Source organism: Thunnus maccoyii, chromosome 13 (assembly GCF_910596095.1).
Source record: "Thunnus maccoyii chromosome 13, fThuMac1.1, whole genome shotgun sequence".
NCBI classification, from domain to species: domain Eukaryota; kingdom Metazoa; phylum Chordata; class Actinopteri; order Scombriformes; family Scombridae; genus Thunnus; species Thunnus maccoyii.
In genome coordinates this window covers 307,966-323,513 of record NC_056545.1, presented here as the reverse complement: position 1 = coordinate 323,513, position 15,548 = coordinate 307,966, and the positions used below count along the sequence as shown (strand labels likewise).

Below are 15,548 nucleotides of genomic sequence, written 5' to 3'. Positions count from 1 at the left end.
CCTTTTTCCATACGTCCTGCAGGTGAGAGAGGACGAGGTGAGACTGCCTCTGATGGATAAAGATGGCAGACAGCATGGTGGGAGGGACCATCAGGCGATACGTCGCAAACTAAATGCATAAAGAGAAAAGTTTGAGTTTTAGAAGTCGGATGGAGCGTTTCTGACTTGTTCCAGTTAACTTTGTAGTCAGAAGGCTTTGAAAAATAGTTAATAATATCAAAAAAAAAGCAGTAATAGATGTTAGAGGGTCAGATGCAAAGCATACTGAGAGTTGCATCTGCTGGAGGTTCAAGCCAAACAAAAGAGATCAGAGTCCCAACAAAGATATTAAAGCTTTTCTATTGATGTAAAGTCTGATGTTTAGGAAGCTGTCGACACTGTTTCCGTATGTCTCTGCATCTGTTACACCATCACGACTGGCCTGGAGCCAGTCACGGTCCGGTATTCAGCCGACACCAGTGTGATGTGGAAACTTGAAGCCTGCAGAACAAAAACACTGAGATGAAGTTTACAGTGACGGAGCACACATCTGGAGTCCAGCAGGAGACGATATCTGAAGGTAGTAGTAGTAAGAGTAGTATTTAGTAGTAGTAATAGTAGTAGTAGTAGTATTTAGTAGTAGTAAGAGTAGTAGTAGTAGTATTTAGTAGTAGTACTAGTAGTAGTAGTAGTATTTAGTAGTAGTAAGAGTAGTAGTAGTAGTATTTAGTAGTAGTAATAGTAGTAGTAGTAGTATTTAGTAGTAGTAAGAGTACTTTATATACATCTTACAACATGTCTGGAGGGAATCTGTAAACAGTCTTGTTTTGGTCTTTAATTTGTCCAACACACTACTAGAATATGTAACTAATGTCAATAACACCATCAGTTAGTAGTAGTATTTAGTAGTAGTAATACTAGTAGTAGTAGTAGTATTTAGTAGTAGTAATACTAGTAGTAGTAGTATTTAGTAGTAGTAATAGTAGTAGTAGTAGTATTTAGTAGTAGTAATACTAGTAGTAGTAGTTTAATTTGTCCAACACACTACTAGAATATGTAACTAATGTCAATAACACCATCAGTTAGTAGTAGTATTTAGTAGTAGTAATACTAGTAGTAGTAGTAGTATTTAGTAGTAGTAATACTAGTAGTAGTAGTATTTAGTAGTAGTAATAGTAGTAGTAGTAGTATTTAGTAGTAGTAATACTAGTAGTAGTAGTTTAATTTGTCCAACACACTACTAGAATATGTAACTAATGTCAATAACACCATCAGTTCATCTCTGTAATGATGCAGCAGCGCCGCCTGCTGGAGGAAAGCAAACATTACAGCTGCTGGCTGAGAAATATTCACATCCTTCACTCTCAGGACAAGTTCAACGTTTTTTTGGGAAATACAGTTTTTGAGCATATGGAGGAAGATCAGACGGATGATGATGAATTTGAAATGTTTTCTAAAGCTTGTGGTCAGAACATGTTGCACATATAAACATACAGAACAGATGTTTCAGTTGCCACAGTTCCACAACAACAGTCTGTGCAGTGAAATATGAATTAAATCTGAGTGTCAGGATGTTTTTGTTGTTTTTTCAGGTGAAAGGTGCTGCTGAGGATGTAGATCATCACCTCTCTGGTTTGTTTTCATCAGACCTGCAGTATGAGGCAGCTGATCAGCTGATGGAGGAAACTTCAACTTCAAGCTTCATTTTAACTAAAAGCTTAAAAATAAGCATCACTTGTATTTCATTAATTGAATGTTTATTTGTATAGAGACAAGTATAGTACAAACTAACACCACATATTACAGTATATAAAATACATAAAACCGAACAATAAAATTCACATGGAGCTGCAAAAATTCATATTCATTCATACATGTATACAATAACTTGTAAATATTCAAACTCATTGTAACATTTGGTCGACTTTGAAACAGTTCAAACTATATATAAAGCAACATATCAATTATTACCTGAAAGTATCCAAAAGTTGTTTAAAATGAGAGAAAGTCGATGTGATCTGAGAGGAATTTACATGTTTAAGTAAAGATCAGTGAGGACTGATGTAATAAATCATTGTATTTCAGTCAAAGGTGTGAATTTATGAACAGTGTTTCTGACAGGAAGGGAGGTTAGAGATGGGTCGAGTCCAAGAGTTGAGTCCAGATTATGATACATAATTCATTGAACCTGGAGCTCTACAGCCTCTCCATCACTGCCCTCATGTTCTTCACTTAGTTTGGTATACCTGGTTCTACTGCGATTTGTATCCATTTCCTGGAGCTTCTGTCGGAACCATTCCAGGAATTCATCCCATTTTATGGAAACTTTCACTGGAAGCGTCTGAACCTTGTAGAACCTGTCAGTGGTGTAGGGCCCTGTTGCACTAGCTGTGATCATCTCATCTATTTTATTCAGCAGGTCTTTAACCTGCTGTCTGTTTCCTCTCTTTGTGTTGTCAAACACACAGTACCTACCATTACACATGGAGACCAGTTTAGACACATCTCTGTTGGCCTGAATCAGATTATCAATGGGCTGACCTCCTAACTGATCTCCATGAGTGAACAGCACTATGGTGTACTTAGAAGCATCACTGCCGAACAGTTTTGGCAGTATCTTAAACAGTATGACATGTGCATCAGAGACTCTGCCCTGTTTGACCACAATGATGAAGGCGTGTGGTTCCTGACTGGCCTCATCTATTGCCTTCATGATCTCATCGTACAGCTTTCTGGGAGTCAGAACTCTTCCAGTGAACCCAGGAGTGTCGACCACAGTGATCTGCCGACCCTCCACCTCTGCTGACTCAGAGACACTCTCTGTAGTGATTGGATCAAAGCTACAGCCTGGTATAAACTGATTTGACCCCAGGATGGTGTTTCCTGATAAACTCTTCCCGTCTCCAGGTAGACCCAGCAGAACTATCCTCCTGACCACACCATACAGTCTGGGACGAACAACTGAAAGAAAGAAAACAGAGAAACATCAAAATTATGAAAAATGTGGACGTTCTGATATCATCAATCACAAAGATCATCAATCATTCTGCTAATAGCTAATGATTGATGATCTTTGTGTTGATCAGTGACGGTTTCCAGGTGATGAACTATTGATGCTGTAAAGGTGTAATGAAGCTGCTCTGCTGTTGCAGAACCTTTGAACCGTCTTTTTCTCCAGCAGGTGGAGCAGAGAGGAGTATTGATATGAGAGGAGCTGATCAGTGAGGCTCATGTGTTCAGTTTGAGACTCTCTGGTGTTTCTCAGACAGCATCACTCTGTATTTAACTCACTTCACAGCAGAACTGGTGGATGAACTGATGAACTGATGGACTCATTAAAGCCTCTGGCAGCATCACCTGATGAGACTAACGAGTGTGAATCATTACTCACCGTCCTGAAGATGGCCTGACTTCAGCAGCAGCTCTCTGACTTGTTCCTGTCCTCCATTTTCATTGTTGAACACATGAGTCCCTGCAAACTTCCGAACAAGTCCTGGAAGTGGACTTTCTGGATCCTCGTTGAGAAAATCCTCCAGTGACATGTTGTTTAATTTATCTCCATTTGTGAAAAGCATATAACTGTCTGTCAACCCATCGTCTCCGACAGCTCTGACCGCTGCCTCCACAGCGTCCTTCTGCTCGATGGTGAACCGATCGATCTTCACCACAACCAGGAAGAGTTTACGTCTGGAGGACCGCAGGAGGTTCTGACAGCAGGTCCTGATCTCCTCCTCCTTCTCTGAGCCTAATATTCCTGGAGTGTCGATCACTGAGATCTGATTCCCAAACACACTTCCTGTCTGCTCAGAGATCTGTTTTGTCACTGATGTGAAGGCCCGTCTTGACTCAAACGTTCCTTGTCCTAAGATGGTGTTTCCTGAAGCACTTTTACCGACTCCAGAGTGTCCCAGCAGCACGATGGTCAGATGTGGATCCATGTGTAAACACCAGAGAACCTGCAGACACAACGGAGAGGTTAGAAAGGCTCGATGGTGTTTCTGGGAAATGCCTGAAAGAAACGGCAGAAAGTATTAAACTGTTGTTGTGTCCAATTTTATTACAATTACATGGACTCTGTATTTTTGGTTTTCTGTTTATTACTGATAGGAGAGGCTGCAGCTTATAATGTGCTTGTGTATTTAAGTTATATTCGTGAATATTAGACAGTTTTGTGTATGTTGGTTAGTTGTGTAGTGTTCCATCAAGTGTCTTTTCACACTCGCATCACTCGTCTGTGTTCAGGAAACATGAAACAGAAGAACTGTGAGGGACTTTTATAAATATACTTCACTAAATCTCCATTTTATTCGTGGTCACAACAAACAACCCAGAACAGTCGATTGTAGAAAAGACGAAACTGTGTCGCATAAAGAAGAGAAAACTAGAGCGAACAGAACAAACCTGCTGATGAAACTATATGAAGAATATAAACTGCAGTTAACAAGGTGAAGGAGACGACTCGGCACAAAACTGATGACAGATTAAATGCACACCTGTAGGCAGGTAGTGATGGTCTAAAGGTTAGAGTAGGTTGTTTATGATAACTGACATGTGTATATTTATTACCCTACATGAATACAGAGATACTGAACTTTATTGACTGTTTCAAACACATTGTGAGCATTTTAGAAGCAGCAGGTTCTGACTTTTGTCAGCGACAAGTTCCTTCTTTTCCCGGTGGCAGAACAGGTGAAGAGAGCGGTGAATGTCGTTACAGTTAATACTGTAAACATTTAAACACAGCAGAAGGACATGGTTTGGACTTTATTTAATTGTCTTTTTGTCTTCACAGCTTGAACAAAATGAGTGAATGAATAAATAAATAACTTCAAAATAACGCTGGCACACTTTTATTTCTTAAATTATAAACGCTGAGCTTTTAAATAAAAGGGATCAGTCCAATACAGGAGTGACCACGAATAAAATGGAGATTTACTGAAGTATTTTTATAAAAGTCCCTCACAGTTCTTCTGTTTTATGTTTCCTGAACACAGACGAGTGAAAAGACACTTGATGGAAGCGTCTGTTTCCGTCTGTCCGACCTTCTTTGACACACAGCTGAATTAAGCTTGACTGTTAGTTACCGTGGTTACCGTGGTTACCATGGTTACTGAGCTGGGACTCATATAAACCGCAGTGATGGAGCAAACTCTCACTTAAATTAGCGACGCTTAATGAAATAAACCAGACTCTCCAGCCTGATGCTCCTGAGTCGGATCCACCTGCTCTGCTCCATGTGACAGGAACTTTGATTAATTATTAAAATAAAATGCAAAATATATTCAAAATCTGAGAATGTCACACGATACATCTCCTGCTCAGTACAAGTTAAATAAAGATATTAAATAAAGTTAATATTGTTCAGTGAAGCTCTGTGTCTGTCTCTAAATGTTCCTACAGACAAACTTACAGCACTGAGTGTCTGTAACGACTGATTTTAGTCTTCAGCTTGTTTATGAAGCTCAACAGAAGCTGCAGCGTCTCTGATGTTTCTCATTTGGAACTTCCTGTTTTTCTGCAACATCCTCGATTCAATCTCAGCTGAAAACGTCCCGTTTTAAAAAAGAGATGTCTTTTAATATGTTTTCATTTTAATTTTAAACTTAAAACTTTGGTATTTCCATCATTTTTTAAAAGTTAAACTTTTTTATCTTTGTTTATTTTTATTTTTGGTCTGTTTCATTTTATTCAATGAAATGACATTTATATTCAGATCAGAATAATTATATTCATTACTTCCACTTCGCTGAACCTAATAATATAATAAAATAATAATATAATAATATAATAATATAATAATATAATAATATAATCAGTAAATGGTGCCTGTAGGTAGAAGACGGTCTGTCAGGAACATAATGGCGGTTTCTCCGGTGTGAACGGAACCGATTGAATTATCACAACTAAATGAGTTGATCACAGTTTAGTCAACATGAAGCCTGAACATTAACTGTAAACCTTTAAAACTGAGAACTTGTTCTCACTGATGAGGTGAAAAGTGTTACAGTGAAGACAAATGAACATTATTTAGCTCGTGATGACTGATATCAAACTTTTAAATGAGGAAGTAAAGAAATGTACATCAGAGTAATTCTGTTTAACTCTGAATGAAGAGCAACATGTGACATTTAAAGACAGAAAGAAAACGGTCTGACCTGCTGACGGGTTCTGGTCTCAGTGTTCATATGATGACAAGGAACCGTTTAACGATATTATTTCCTAGGATGGCGAAGTCATGACCCGCCCAACTCTGCCTCTGATTGGCTTACCTTGATATTCTTACCCTAACCAATCTCACTCCTCATGCCTGAACCCAACCAGCCCAGCCTAGCCAATCAGAGCAGAGTATGGTGGGTCATGACTTCGCCATCCTAGGAAACGGAATAGGCGTCCTGTAAAGGCAGCAGTGATGGCAGCGACTCAAACTGTCGGTAAGTTCAACCTGACAGTTTGATATTTTACAACAGACTGACTGAAACTGTGAGATCTGACTGTCAACACTCAGTGATTATATTATTACATCATTATAGATTCTATTGATTAATACTCACTATTGACTAATATTCACTGAGCAACAGTTAAGAGGCCTTAAATAAGTTTAAAGCGGCAAATTATTCTTTCTTTCTTTCTTTCTGTCGTCGGTTACTTTCACTTTCAGTTATCGTGCACGTGGACATCATGGATCGTTTCACACAGAAATCTCTTAAATCTCATTAATACGACGATCTGTGAATACGACAGATGGATAAATTAGGCAAAAGAAACAAATAGACTTAAAGGCTAAACGATATATTATAACTAAATAGACTCAAATATAAGAATAAATAGACTAAAAATAGAAGAGAGACTTGAGTTATAACCCGATAAAATAATTAAATAAAAAGAACAAAATGATGGGAAAGAGTTAAAGCAGGAAAGTTGTCTGATAACAAGTGGAAATCAAGTATTTTAGCTTTTTGTTGCTGGAGAGTTAAATCTGTAACAACTTTGTGTTGAAGTTTGTTGAAGATATTTCTTTATAAAAGTGATAAAAGTCACTATATTTGTGTCACGTGGCTCCTTCATTGCTGAGACAGTCAGTCTGTCAGAGTCAGACCAACCTGTTCTCGTCCTCTTTCTCCACTTCAGCACCACATCACATATTAACTGTGTAGTTTCTGCAGACTCCACAGCTGAACTCAGGGCCGCTGCGAACCATCTGGAGGCCATAAGCATAAACCAGAGATTCGTGTTGTCTCTTACATTCAGAGGCTGAGCTAGACTCTCAGCACAGACAGCTGATATATCCTGTTATCACAAACTGTTATTGAGCCATGCGAGCATATGTGTCAGGAAACATACAGCCACCGATAGACAGTAGACAAGCCAGGTGATCTGTCTCCGCACCGTGACTTTATCACACGCGAATAACATGAACATAAAATAGACACAGCGGTCTACAACACTACAAGATCTATTCACATACAGAGAGGACAGTCTGCAACACCACAACCTTTTACGTTAATAAAGACTAATTAAGGATGTTTCACCCACCAGTTGTTGTACCTGCTTAAAGTTACCATGGGTAGATCTTTAGAATATGTCAGTGTTTTAAAATGATGTTCTGACTTTTAGAGGTGAATATAGTTCAGTAAATAAGCCGTAGAATAAGCTGATCTTGCAGATCTCTGCTCTCTGAATCCATTTTTTTCCTGCACATCTTCTTGGTTATCTCTCTCTCTCTCTCTAAATTTGGATGACATCATCATATTGCTCTGGAACATCACATTTTCTTTTCAGTCCAGCGAGTTGTCTTCCAGGTAGACTTCCCTCTTCAGAGGGACGAGGTGTGTTCAGATCTGTAGGTTTGGTGTAAAGACAGGAAGAGAGGAGTTCGTCTCTCTCTGTTACGTCTATAGTTAAGTTATAGTTGGTCCTTTCCAAAGTAAAAACACATCATCAGCATAAAACTTCCCAGACATAACAAAAGGGAAGAAGGTTTTTTTGTGGTTCACACAGCAAAAAGAGTTTCTCTTAAGACCAAGGAGGCCAGATTAACTCATCATGATGACGCTGATGAAGGCCAAAAGCTGAAACGTGTTGGTCTCACAGTAAAGTTGTTCCACATAGTGACAAGGTTGTCTGGTACACCAGAGCTAGACCCAAACGCACGACTCAAACAGTACTTCCAAAAAACGAGTCTTTAACCACAGGTTTGGTACAGAAAAACACTAGAGACTATCACAAAGAGGATAAATGCTGGAACGCTTGCGACTAAGAGCTAAGACGACCTGGCACAGGAAGCAGGGGTCACACAGACTAAACACACAAGGGGAGTGACGGTAATGAGACACAGGCGGAGGACGTTAGGGGACGACGATGACGAGGACAGGAGCGGGAAACACACCAGGGCAGGAAGTGGATCTGAAACGAGAGGAGAGTTAGAAAATAAAACAGGAAATGCAGAACTTAATGAGAGAAAATGATTCATGACATATATACCACAAGACCTTTAGACTTTTTCTGCGTGCACGTTGGAAGCAGTCTTGTCTTATTATGTATTTATTGGGACTATGCACTGGCGCTCTAATAGGGGGGACAGCGAGACCCTTTCATGTGTTATAGTAATAAAGTGGTAACGTCCAGGCCAGATGTTCACAGCGATACTGTCTTTAAATCCAAGTATGGCTGCCAGTTCAGACCAGTGTAAATAATCTAACTACCAAATACAACATGGGGTCCTGTTGCAACGACCAGAGCAAGCAGCACACGGACAGTTCGGTGCTTTCATGACCTTGAAATGTGATTTGCCCGTCTGTGCGGTGTTGTGTGAACTGTCAGGGGGAGACGCGCAAATACGCAGCGCAAAGTGAGATGTTGATGTTTTTGTGGAAAACGTCGCAGAATCATGTCTGTTTCTGGAGCAAAGTCACTCCGCTGCCACTCAGTGTCAACAAGAGCAAACTAAATACTGTTTATACTTTAACTTTAATTAAATCGGCTGAAAACGACGATGACGATGGTTTACAGGTCCACGTGATGAATTACAGATGCTATAAAGAGCCGCACAGCTGTTCCGCTGTTGGAGAACCTAAACTGCACTTTTTATTTCCAGTTTGTTTCATTGCACAGACTGGTGGAGCTGCTTCATTAGGACTCACTGTTTTAGTGGAAATGAGGCTCATGCACAGCACAGCTTCATAAACCTGACTGATATAAAATACTTACTGGTTCTAACTGGTAATCAAATGTAGGTACAGTTGGGTTTTAAAGTGTAACTTCCTCGTATGAATCAGTACATATTTATATTTGCAATAAAATAAAATAAAATCATTTTTTATGCTTGTGTGTTTGACAGACAAGCTTCACCCTCACTCCAGAGATTTATTATGCTCATGTCTTCTACGTCACTGTATGAATTCGAATAAAATGAGTTGAGAGATGGGTCTATACTTTTGAAAATGAGCTCCTAGCAGCCATGTTGGTCCAGCACTGCAGCAGCTCATAACAGCCAAACATAACAGTAATGTAATAATATACATAGTATATCTTTAATTACACAATAATAAGGTATGCAGGTAGTTATGAAAAACAGCGAGTCTTACTGTGTAAACACATGGTGACAACAGGGAGCATATTAATATGTACTGATTCATACCAGGAAGTTCAGTGTTTGCCCTCTAATTTTTTTCAATGCCAATAATAACAAGAAATATAATTTCCTCATGAAATTACTATTGTTTGGGAGCCTCTGTGCAGCACTGGTCCAGTACGTGAGTTAACCTCTGAGTCGTTGCCTGGGAAACTCTTCGTACGGCAGTGCGTAACGTGTGTGAGAGAGAAAATGTGAACAGGAAGTTGTCGGTCTGGCAGTAAATGTTCAGTACAGACTACAGTGTACCAGTTAATAAATGCTGAAGCAAAAGTCACGACTGTTGTTTCCCCAACTGCTGGAAAAGTGAAGGAGGTTATTGGTTATATGGGTGTAACTGGATGTCCCCCACTTCAAAACTCATTGCGGCGCCACTGGGACCATTTACAGTGTTAAACATAAATGTTACTGTTTGATGTGCTGCCTTCATCCAACACTTACAACTCAAGGCTGTCAGTCTTCCTGATGTGTCACATGTTGGTAGTGACTATAAATTCCTCTTTAGATGCAGATAAAGGTTTTTAATATACTGTAAATGTCTTTGCTTTTCTGCTGTTACTGTTTTGTCTGTTTTTAGTCGTCTGACAAGGGTTTGTTGTGATCTCTTCCATCTTTAATGAGCCGTCTCAGGCCGGTGTGTAGACAGACGCTGTCTGAGGACTAAACACTTTATCAGCACAGCACCTTTCATACAGGCCACGGACAAGCTGATAGTCAGACAGAACAATCTGAGACTAATTCACACGAGAAATAAGAATTATAAAAAAGTAATAAGCTACAATAACAATAAAATAGAGTTAAGTAAAAACTAGATAAAATAAAACCAAAGAAGAGGGAAAAATAATCCACATATAGCTGCTATTTGATCAATAAATCAGCTTTATTGAAGTATCTATTGCAGATGGAGGTCATTGAATGTTTCACTGAAGAGCATTTATGATGTGATGAATGATTGTGACAGAATAGTTCATCAGTGCTCCAAATCACCTGTTAGTGGAGAGCTGCGTCAACCATCATCTCTGCTGTTGGTTTAACACTGATCGGATGCTTATTAACTCACCCGCCATCAAAATATTCTGTACAAAGGTCATCATCATTGAATTTTTCCAAAATCCTGACGTAAGGAGGTTGATTACCTGCAGTTCACTAACCTCCTCTGACTGCCAGTTAGGACCTGATTCAGCCAGTTAGGACCTGATTCAGCCAGTTAGGACCTGATTCAGCCAGTTAGGACCTGATTCAGCCAGTTAGGACCTGATTCAGCCAGTTAGGACCTGATTCAACCAGTTAGGACCTGATTCAGCCAGTTAGGACCTGATTCAGCCAGTTAGGAGCTGATTCAGCCAGTTAGGACCTGATTCAACCAGTTAGGACCTGATTCAGCCAGTTAGGACCTGATTCAACCAGTTAGGAGCTGATTCAACCAGTTAGGACCTGATTCAACCAGTTAGGACCTGATTCAGCCAGTTAGGACCTGATTCAACCAGTTAGGACCTGATTCAGCCAGTTAGGACCTGATTCAACCAGTTAGGACCTGATTCAGCCAGTTAGGACCTGATTCAACCAGTTAGGACCTGATTCAGCCAGTTAGGACCTGATTCAACCAGTTAGGACCTGATTCAGCCAGTTAGGACCTGATTCAGCCAGTTAGGAGCTGATTCAGCCAGTTAGGACCTGATTCAGCCAGTTAGGACCTGATTCAGCCAGTTAGGACCTGATTCAGCCAGTTAGGACCTGATTCAGCCAGTTAGGAGCTGATTCAACCAGTTAGGACCTGATTCAACCAGTTAGGACCTGATTCAGCCAGTTAGGACCTGATTCAACCAGTTAGGACCTGATTCAGCCAGTTAGGACCTGATTCAACCAGTTAGGACCTGATTCAGCCAGTTAGGACCTGATTCAGCCAGTTAGGAGCTGATTCAGCCAGTTAGGACCTGATTCAGCCAGTTAGGACCTGATTCAACCAGTTAGGAGCTGATTCGGCCAGTTAGGACCTGATTCAGCCAGTTAGGACCTGATTCAGCCAGTTAGGAGCTGATTCAGCCAGTTAGGACCTGATTCAGCCAGTTAGGACCTGATTCAACCAGTTAGGAGCTGATTCGGCCAGTTAGGACCTGATTCAGCCAGTTAGGACCTGATTCAGCCAGTTAGGACCTGATTCAGCCAGTTAGGACCTGATTCAACCAGTTAGGACCTGATTCAGCCAGTTAGGACCTGATTCAGCCAGTTAGGACCTGATTCAGCCAGTTAGGACCTGATTCAACCAGTTAGGACCTGATTCAGCCAGTTAGGACCTGATTCAGCCAGTTAGGAGCTGATTCAGCCAGTTAGGAGCTGATTCAACCAGTTAGGACCTGATTCAACCAGTTAGGACCTGATTCAACCAGTTAGGAGCTGATTCAACCAGTTAGGACCTGATTCAGCCAGTTAGGAGCTGATTCGGCCAGTTAGGACCTGATTCAGCCAGTTAGGACCTGATTCAGCCAGTTAGGACCTGATTCAACCAGTTAGGACCTGATTCAGCCAGTTAGGAGCTGCTTTCAGCCAGTTAGGACCTGATTTAACCAGTTAGGAGCTGCTTTCAGCCAGTTAGGACCTGATTCAGCCAGTTAGGAGCTGCTTTCAGCCAGTTAGGAGCTGATTCAGCCAGTTAGGAGCTGATTCAGCCAGTTAGGAGCTGCTTTCAGCCAGTTAGGACCTGATTCAGCCAGTTAGGACCTGATTCAGCCAGTTAGGACCTGATTCAGCTTGTTTTGTGAGGACAGCTGCAGGTTTGAACATTTAAACCTCTGATCTGTTTTTAATCTCGTTTCAGTGCAGCCGGCATGCTGCACAACACCACAATATATCCATTCTAATTCTGCTGCTATTGATTGATTTGATTATCTTCGTTATGATTCTGTTGTTATTTACAATGTTTGAGTTCATCAGTGGTCTGAATGATGAGTTCATTTGTTCTCTCTCTGCACAGATCCACTGAGAAAAAGAAGAGGCAGTATGGATAAACCTCCAGGTCTGAAACACATCTGTTTGACATCATATCTGTTCACCAACATCTCTGAGAGTGATTGAACATTTCATGGTGGATCTGTATTGTTTATGGCTCTGTGGAGGGCGCATATATATATATATATATATATATATATATATACGCCCTCCACATATATATGTAATCAGTATATGAGGAACAACTGCAACAGACTCAAAGATACTAAAAACAGAAAACACTGATGTGAGAAGCAGGACTGAGGGAGGAAATCTGCATGTAGAGCAGCGTAACTGTGACTTTATAAAACCAGTCAACTGACAGACAGTCATCATCTTCAGTGTTCAAACCTTAAAATAAACTGTTTCGTGTGTTTCTTGTGTCTGAACGTACAAACAATTTGTCTCCACCTGGAAACCAGTCCGATTATTACACATGAGAAACAAGTCACTTCCTCTTGACTTCAGCCAGAGAGATCATATTTAAATGCCTTAAAAAGAGATGAGACGGTGCTAGATAATGCGTAGTCTCCCCTGGAAATTAAATTATTAATATTTAGCAGCACAGGAGGGCTGTCTCCGGGATCTCACAGTGATTATTTAGGCCAGAAATGTTTGATTCTTCAGCAGCTTTTATCATAAATTAAAGAGTTCGGTCTTGACCTGATGACTTCTGTTGTGATTTGGCGCTATATAAATAAAACTGATTGATTGATTGATAAAGTACGATACAGTTTGTGATGTTTTATGTCTGTTTTTTGCAGTAAAATTGCAGGAATTGAAAAATGCAAAAGTAAAATAATGTGATTTATTTAAACTGGTACCAGTGAAGAGTCGTATGTAACGACTTCCTGCAGATCACAGAAACAACTTTATTACAGCTGAACATGAGAACCATGAGGACTCAAGGTTCTATAAAACAGAAAATACTGTACTTGAGTTCCATTTATAACCTTTATTAAATAAACTAGCAGCAAATAAAATCATCAATAACGTTGTTAAAATAAATCTAGTTTGATGTTTATGTCCGAACAACATCAGCTTGTTTTCTTCTGACTGTGTTAATTATCGACATTGATTAATATTTCACCAGTTCAGCTGCACAACGTCAGAGTCTCAGATGTTTCTGTGTTGCAGACTTGAGGCTGGTTCTTGTTGGGAAGACTGGAGCAGGAAAGAGCTCCAGTGGAAACACCATACTGGGAAGAGACGCCTTCTGTGCAGCAGTCAGTCAGTCCTCAGGTAACACACACACACACACACACACACACATATATACATATATATATATATATCTGATCTCTGAAATAAACGCACTTTATTTCCTGCTTTGAGCTGATTGGCGGCTTCATGTGTTTTCTCTCCGCAGTGACCAGACAGTGCTGTAAGCAGAGCGGCGAGGTGTTCGGCAGGAAGGCGACCATCGTCGACACGCCCGGCCTCTTCGACACCTCGTTACCCGAGCGCACGGTGAAGAGAGAGATCTCTAAATGCATCAACATGTCGGCCCCGGGGCCCCACGCCATCCTGCTGGTCATCAAGGTGGGGCCTTTTACCGATGAGGAACGAGACGCTGTGAGGCAGGTGGAGGAGATCTTTGGGGACGATGCCTGGAGGTACACCATCATCCTCTTCACCCAGGACGACCAAGCTGGACCAGATGTGGAGAGACAGCTGCTGGAGGCGGGAGGCGAGCTGCGGTCCATCCTGACGAAGGTGGAGAACAGATATCACGTCCTCAACAATGACAAAGCTGACGATCGTGGTCAGGTCCTGGATCTGCTGGAGAAGGTGGAGAAGATGGTTGAAAACAATGTAGGAGAGTTTTACTCCAACCCCACATACCTGCAGGTGGTCCACATGCTGGAGAAGAGGGAGGCGGAGCTCCGAGACTTCTATGAGAAGAAACTGGAGGAGAAAATAAAAGCTGTGGAGTTAAAGTACGAGAAGATGCTGAAGGAGGCTCGGCAGGAACGTCCAGACGTGAAAAGGCGACGTCAGTCTGAGCTGCAGGAGGTGAAACGGTTCTACCAGACTTTAAAGACAGATGTCCGACATGTTGTTGAGCAGACGGTGCCAACAGACTCCATGGAAGACATTCACAAGTTTCACATGACCCTCAAACTGAAATTTACCTCCTAAACACATCAGAGATGGTGAACAGACTGAAATGTGTGAACAGTGATGCAGCAGAAAGAAACTTTTGGATTCACACCGTGATGTTTAGTCTAGATGTGCCGTCACTAAAAGCTAACAGATATTAGCACACTTATACTTTTAAAAGGGTAAAAACAGAGAACACTGACATTTGTGAATGGTGAACAAACCACCTGAAACATATTTACTATACTGTACATTTTGTAATAAACATCAAAAAGTTTGTTTGAGAATGAAATATTAATATTCAGTCCCTTTACTGATATGATAATAAAACAGTGGTTCAACCTTTTTTAGACTACAGCATCTCTTCAAAGAAAAATCCTTCTAATGGCGCCGTGATCCACCCAAACCCCCAATATAACATGCTTTATATCCAAACAGATGGTGACTAACCAGGTAATCACGTTCTATTGTACGTACAGAATAAGTATATCGTCATTTGCAGGATGTAATCTTAAGCACATTTCTGTTGAGTTTACAAATGTCAGTTCTTTGAGCAATCACCTCATGTGTATCTGATGTGACACCATTGTTGGGATCATTAATTGTCTCCCTAATGCCGGGGCAACGCTCCAGAGACCCAGCAGCCAGAGAGATCCTCCTCTGATCTGGAGGCAGCAGCAGACAGGAAGTTCAGTCCGTCATGGCTCCCCTTCCCTCCTCTCCTAACGTCACTGACGTTTACTTTCCCTTTTGACTCCAGTTTTTAGTCAAACTGACACTCAACCTGACGTTTCTCTCACTGTGCAGGAAACAGGTAGAAATAGAGACGTGAAGTTTGCAGCAGCGTTTC

At 40.9% G+C, this 15,548-nt stretch overlaps 2 protein-coding genes across 5 annotated transcripts; one reads left to right on the top strand and one right to left on the bottom strand.

Moving 5' to 3' along the window:
• Positions 1-1,708: 1,708 nt before the first annotated feature.
• Positions 1,709-6,219, bottom strand: LOC121910510 (GTPase IMAP family member 8-like). The gene is made up of 3 exons (XM_042431744.1): positions 6,135-6,219; positions 3,371-3,935; positions 1,709-2,940 (listed from the first exon to the last, which is right to left on the bottom strand). The coding sequence occupies exons 1-3, from the start codon at positions 6,162-6,164 to the stop codon at positions 2,159-2,161; spliced, it is 1,377 nt and encodes a 458-aa protein (XP_042287678.1). The 5' UTR covers positions 6,165-6,219; the 3' UTR covers positions 1,709-2,158.
• Positions 6,220-6,361: 142 nt separating this feature from the next.
• Positions 6,362-14,975, top strand: LOC121910358 (GTPase IMAP family member 4-like). 4 transcript variants are annotated; one of them, XM_042431551.1, is made up of 4 exons: positions 6,362-6,410; positions 12,582-12,623; positions 13,733-13,837; positions 13,965-14,975. In XM_042431551.1, exons 1-4 carry the CDS (start codon positions 6,389-6,391, stop codon positions 14,735-14,737), a joined length of 942 nt encoding a protein of 313 aa, XP_042287485.1. In that variant the 5' UTR covers positions 6,362-6,388; the 3' UTR covers positions 14,738-14,975. The 4 variants fall into 4 exon arrangements, with proteins under 4 accessions (XP_042287485.1, XP_042287486.1, XP_042287488.1 ...); XM_042431552.1 differs by lacking the exon at positions 6,362-6,410 and adding an exon at positions 10,060-10,090; XM_042431554.1 differs by lacking the exon at positions 6,362-6,410 and adding an exon at positions 10,070-10,086.
• Positions 14,976-15,548: the final 573 nt, after the last annotated feature.

Excerpts from the sequence above, each read along its gene's own strand:
- LOC121910510 (XM_042431744.1), bottom strand. The coding sequence starts at position 6,164 with ATGAACACTGAGACCAGAACCCGTCAGCAG. Across the intron at positions 3,936-6,134 it reads AGACCAGAACCCGTCAGCAG|GTTCTCTGGTGTTTACACAT; the intron begins GTCAGACCGTTT and ends TTGTGTCTGCAG. Across the intron at positions 2,941-3,370 it reads GTCAGGCCATCTTCAGGACG|TTGTTCGTCCCAGACTGTAT; the intron begins GTGAGTAATGAT and ends TCTTTCTTTCAG.
- LOC121910358 (XM_042431551.1), top strand. The coding sequence starts at position 6,389 with ATGGCAGCGACTCAAACTGTCG. Across the intron at positions 12,624-13,732 it reads CAGTATGGATAAACCTCCAG|ACTTGAGGCTGGTTCTTGTT; the intron begins GTCTGAAACACA and ends TCTGTGTTGCAG. Across the intron at positions 13,838-13,964 it reads AGCAGTCAGTCAGTCCTCAG|TGACCAGACAGTGCTGTAAG; the intron begins GTAACACACACA and ends TTCTCTCCGCAG.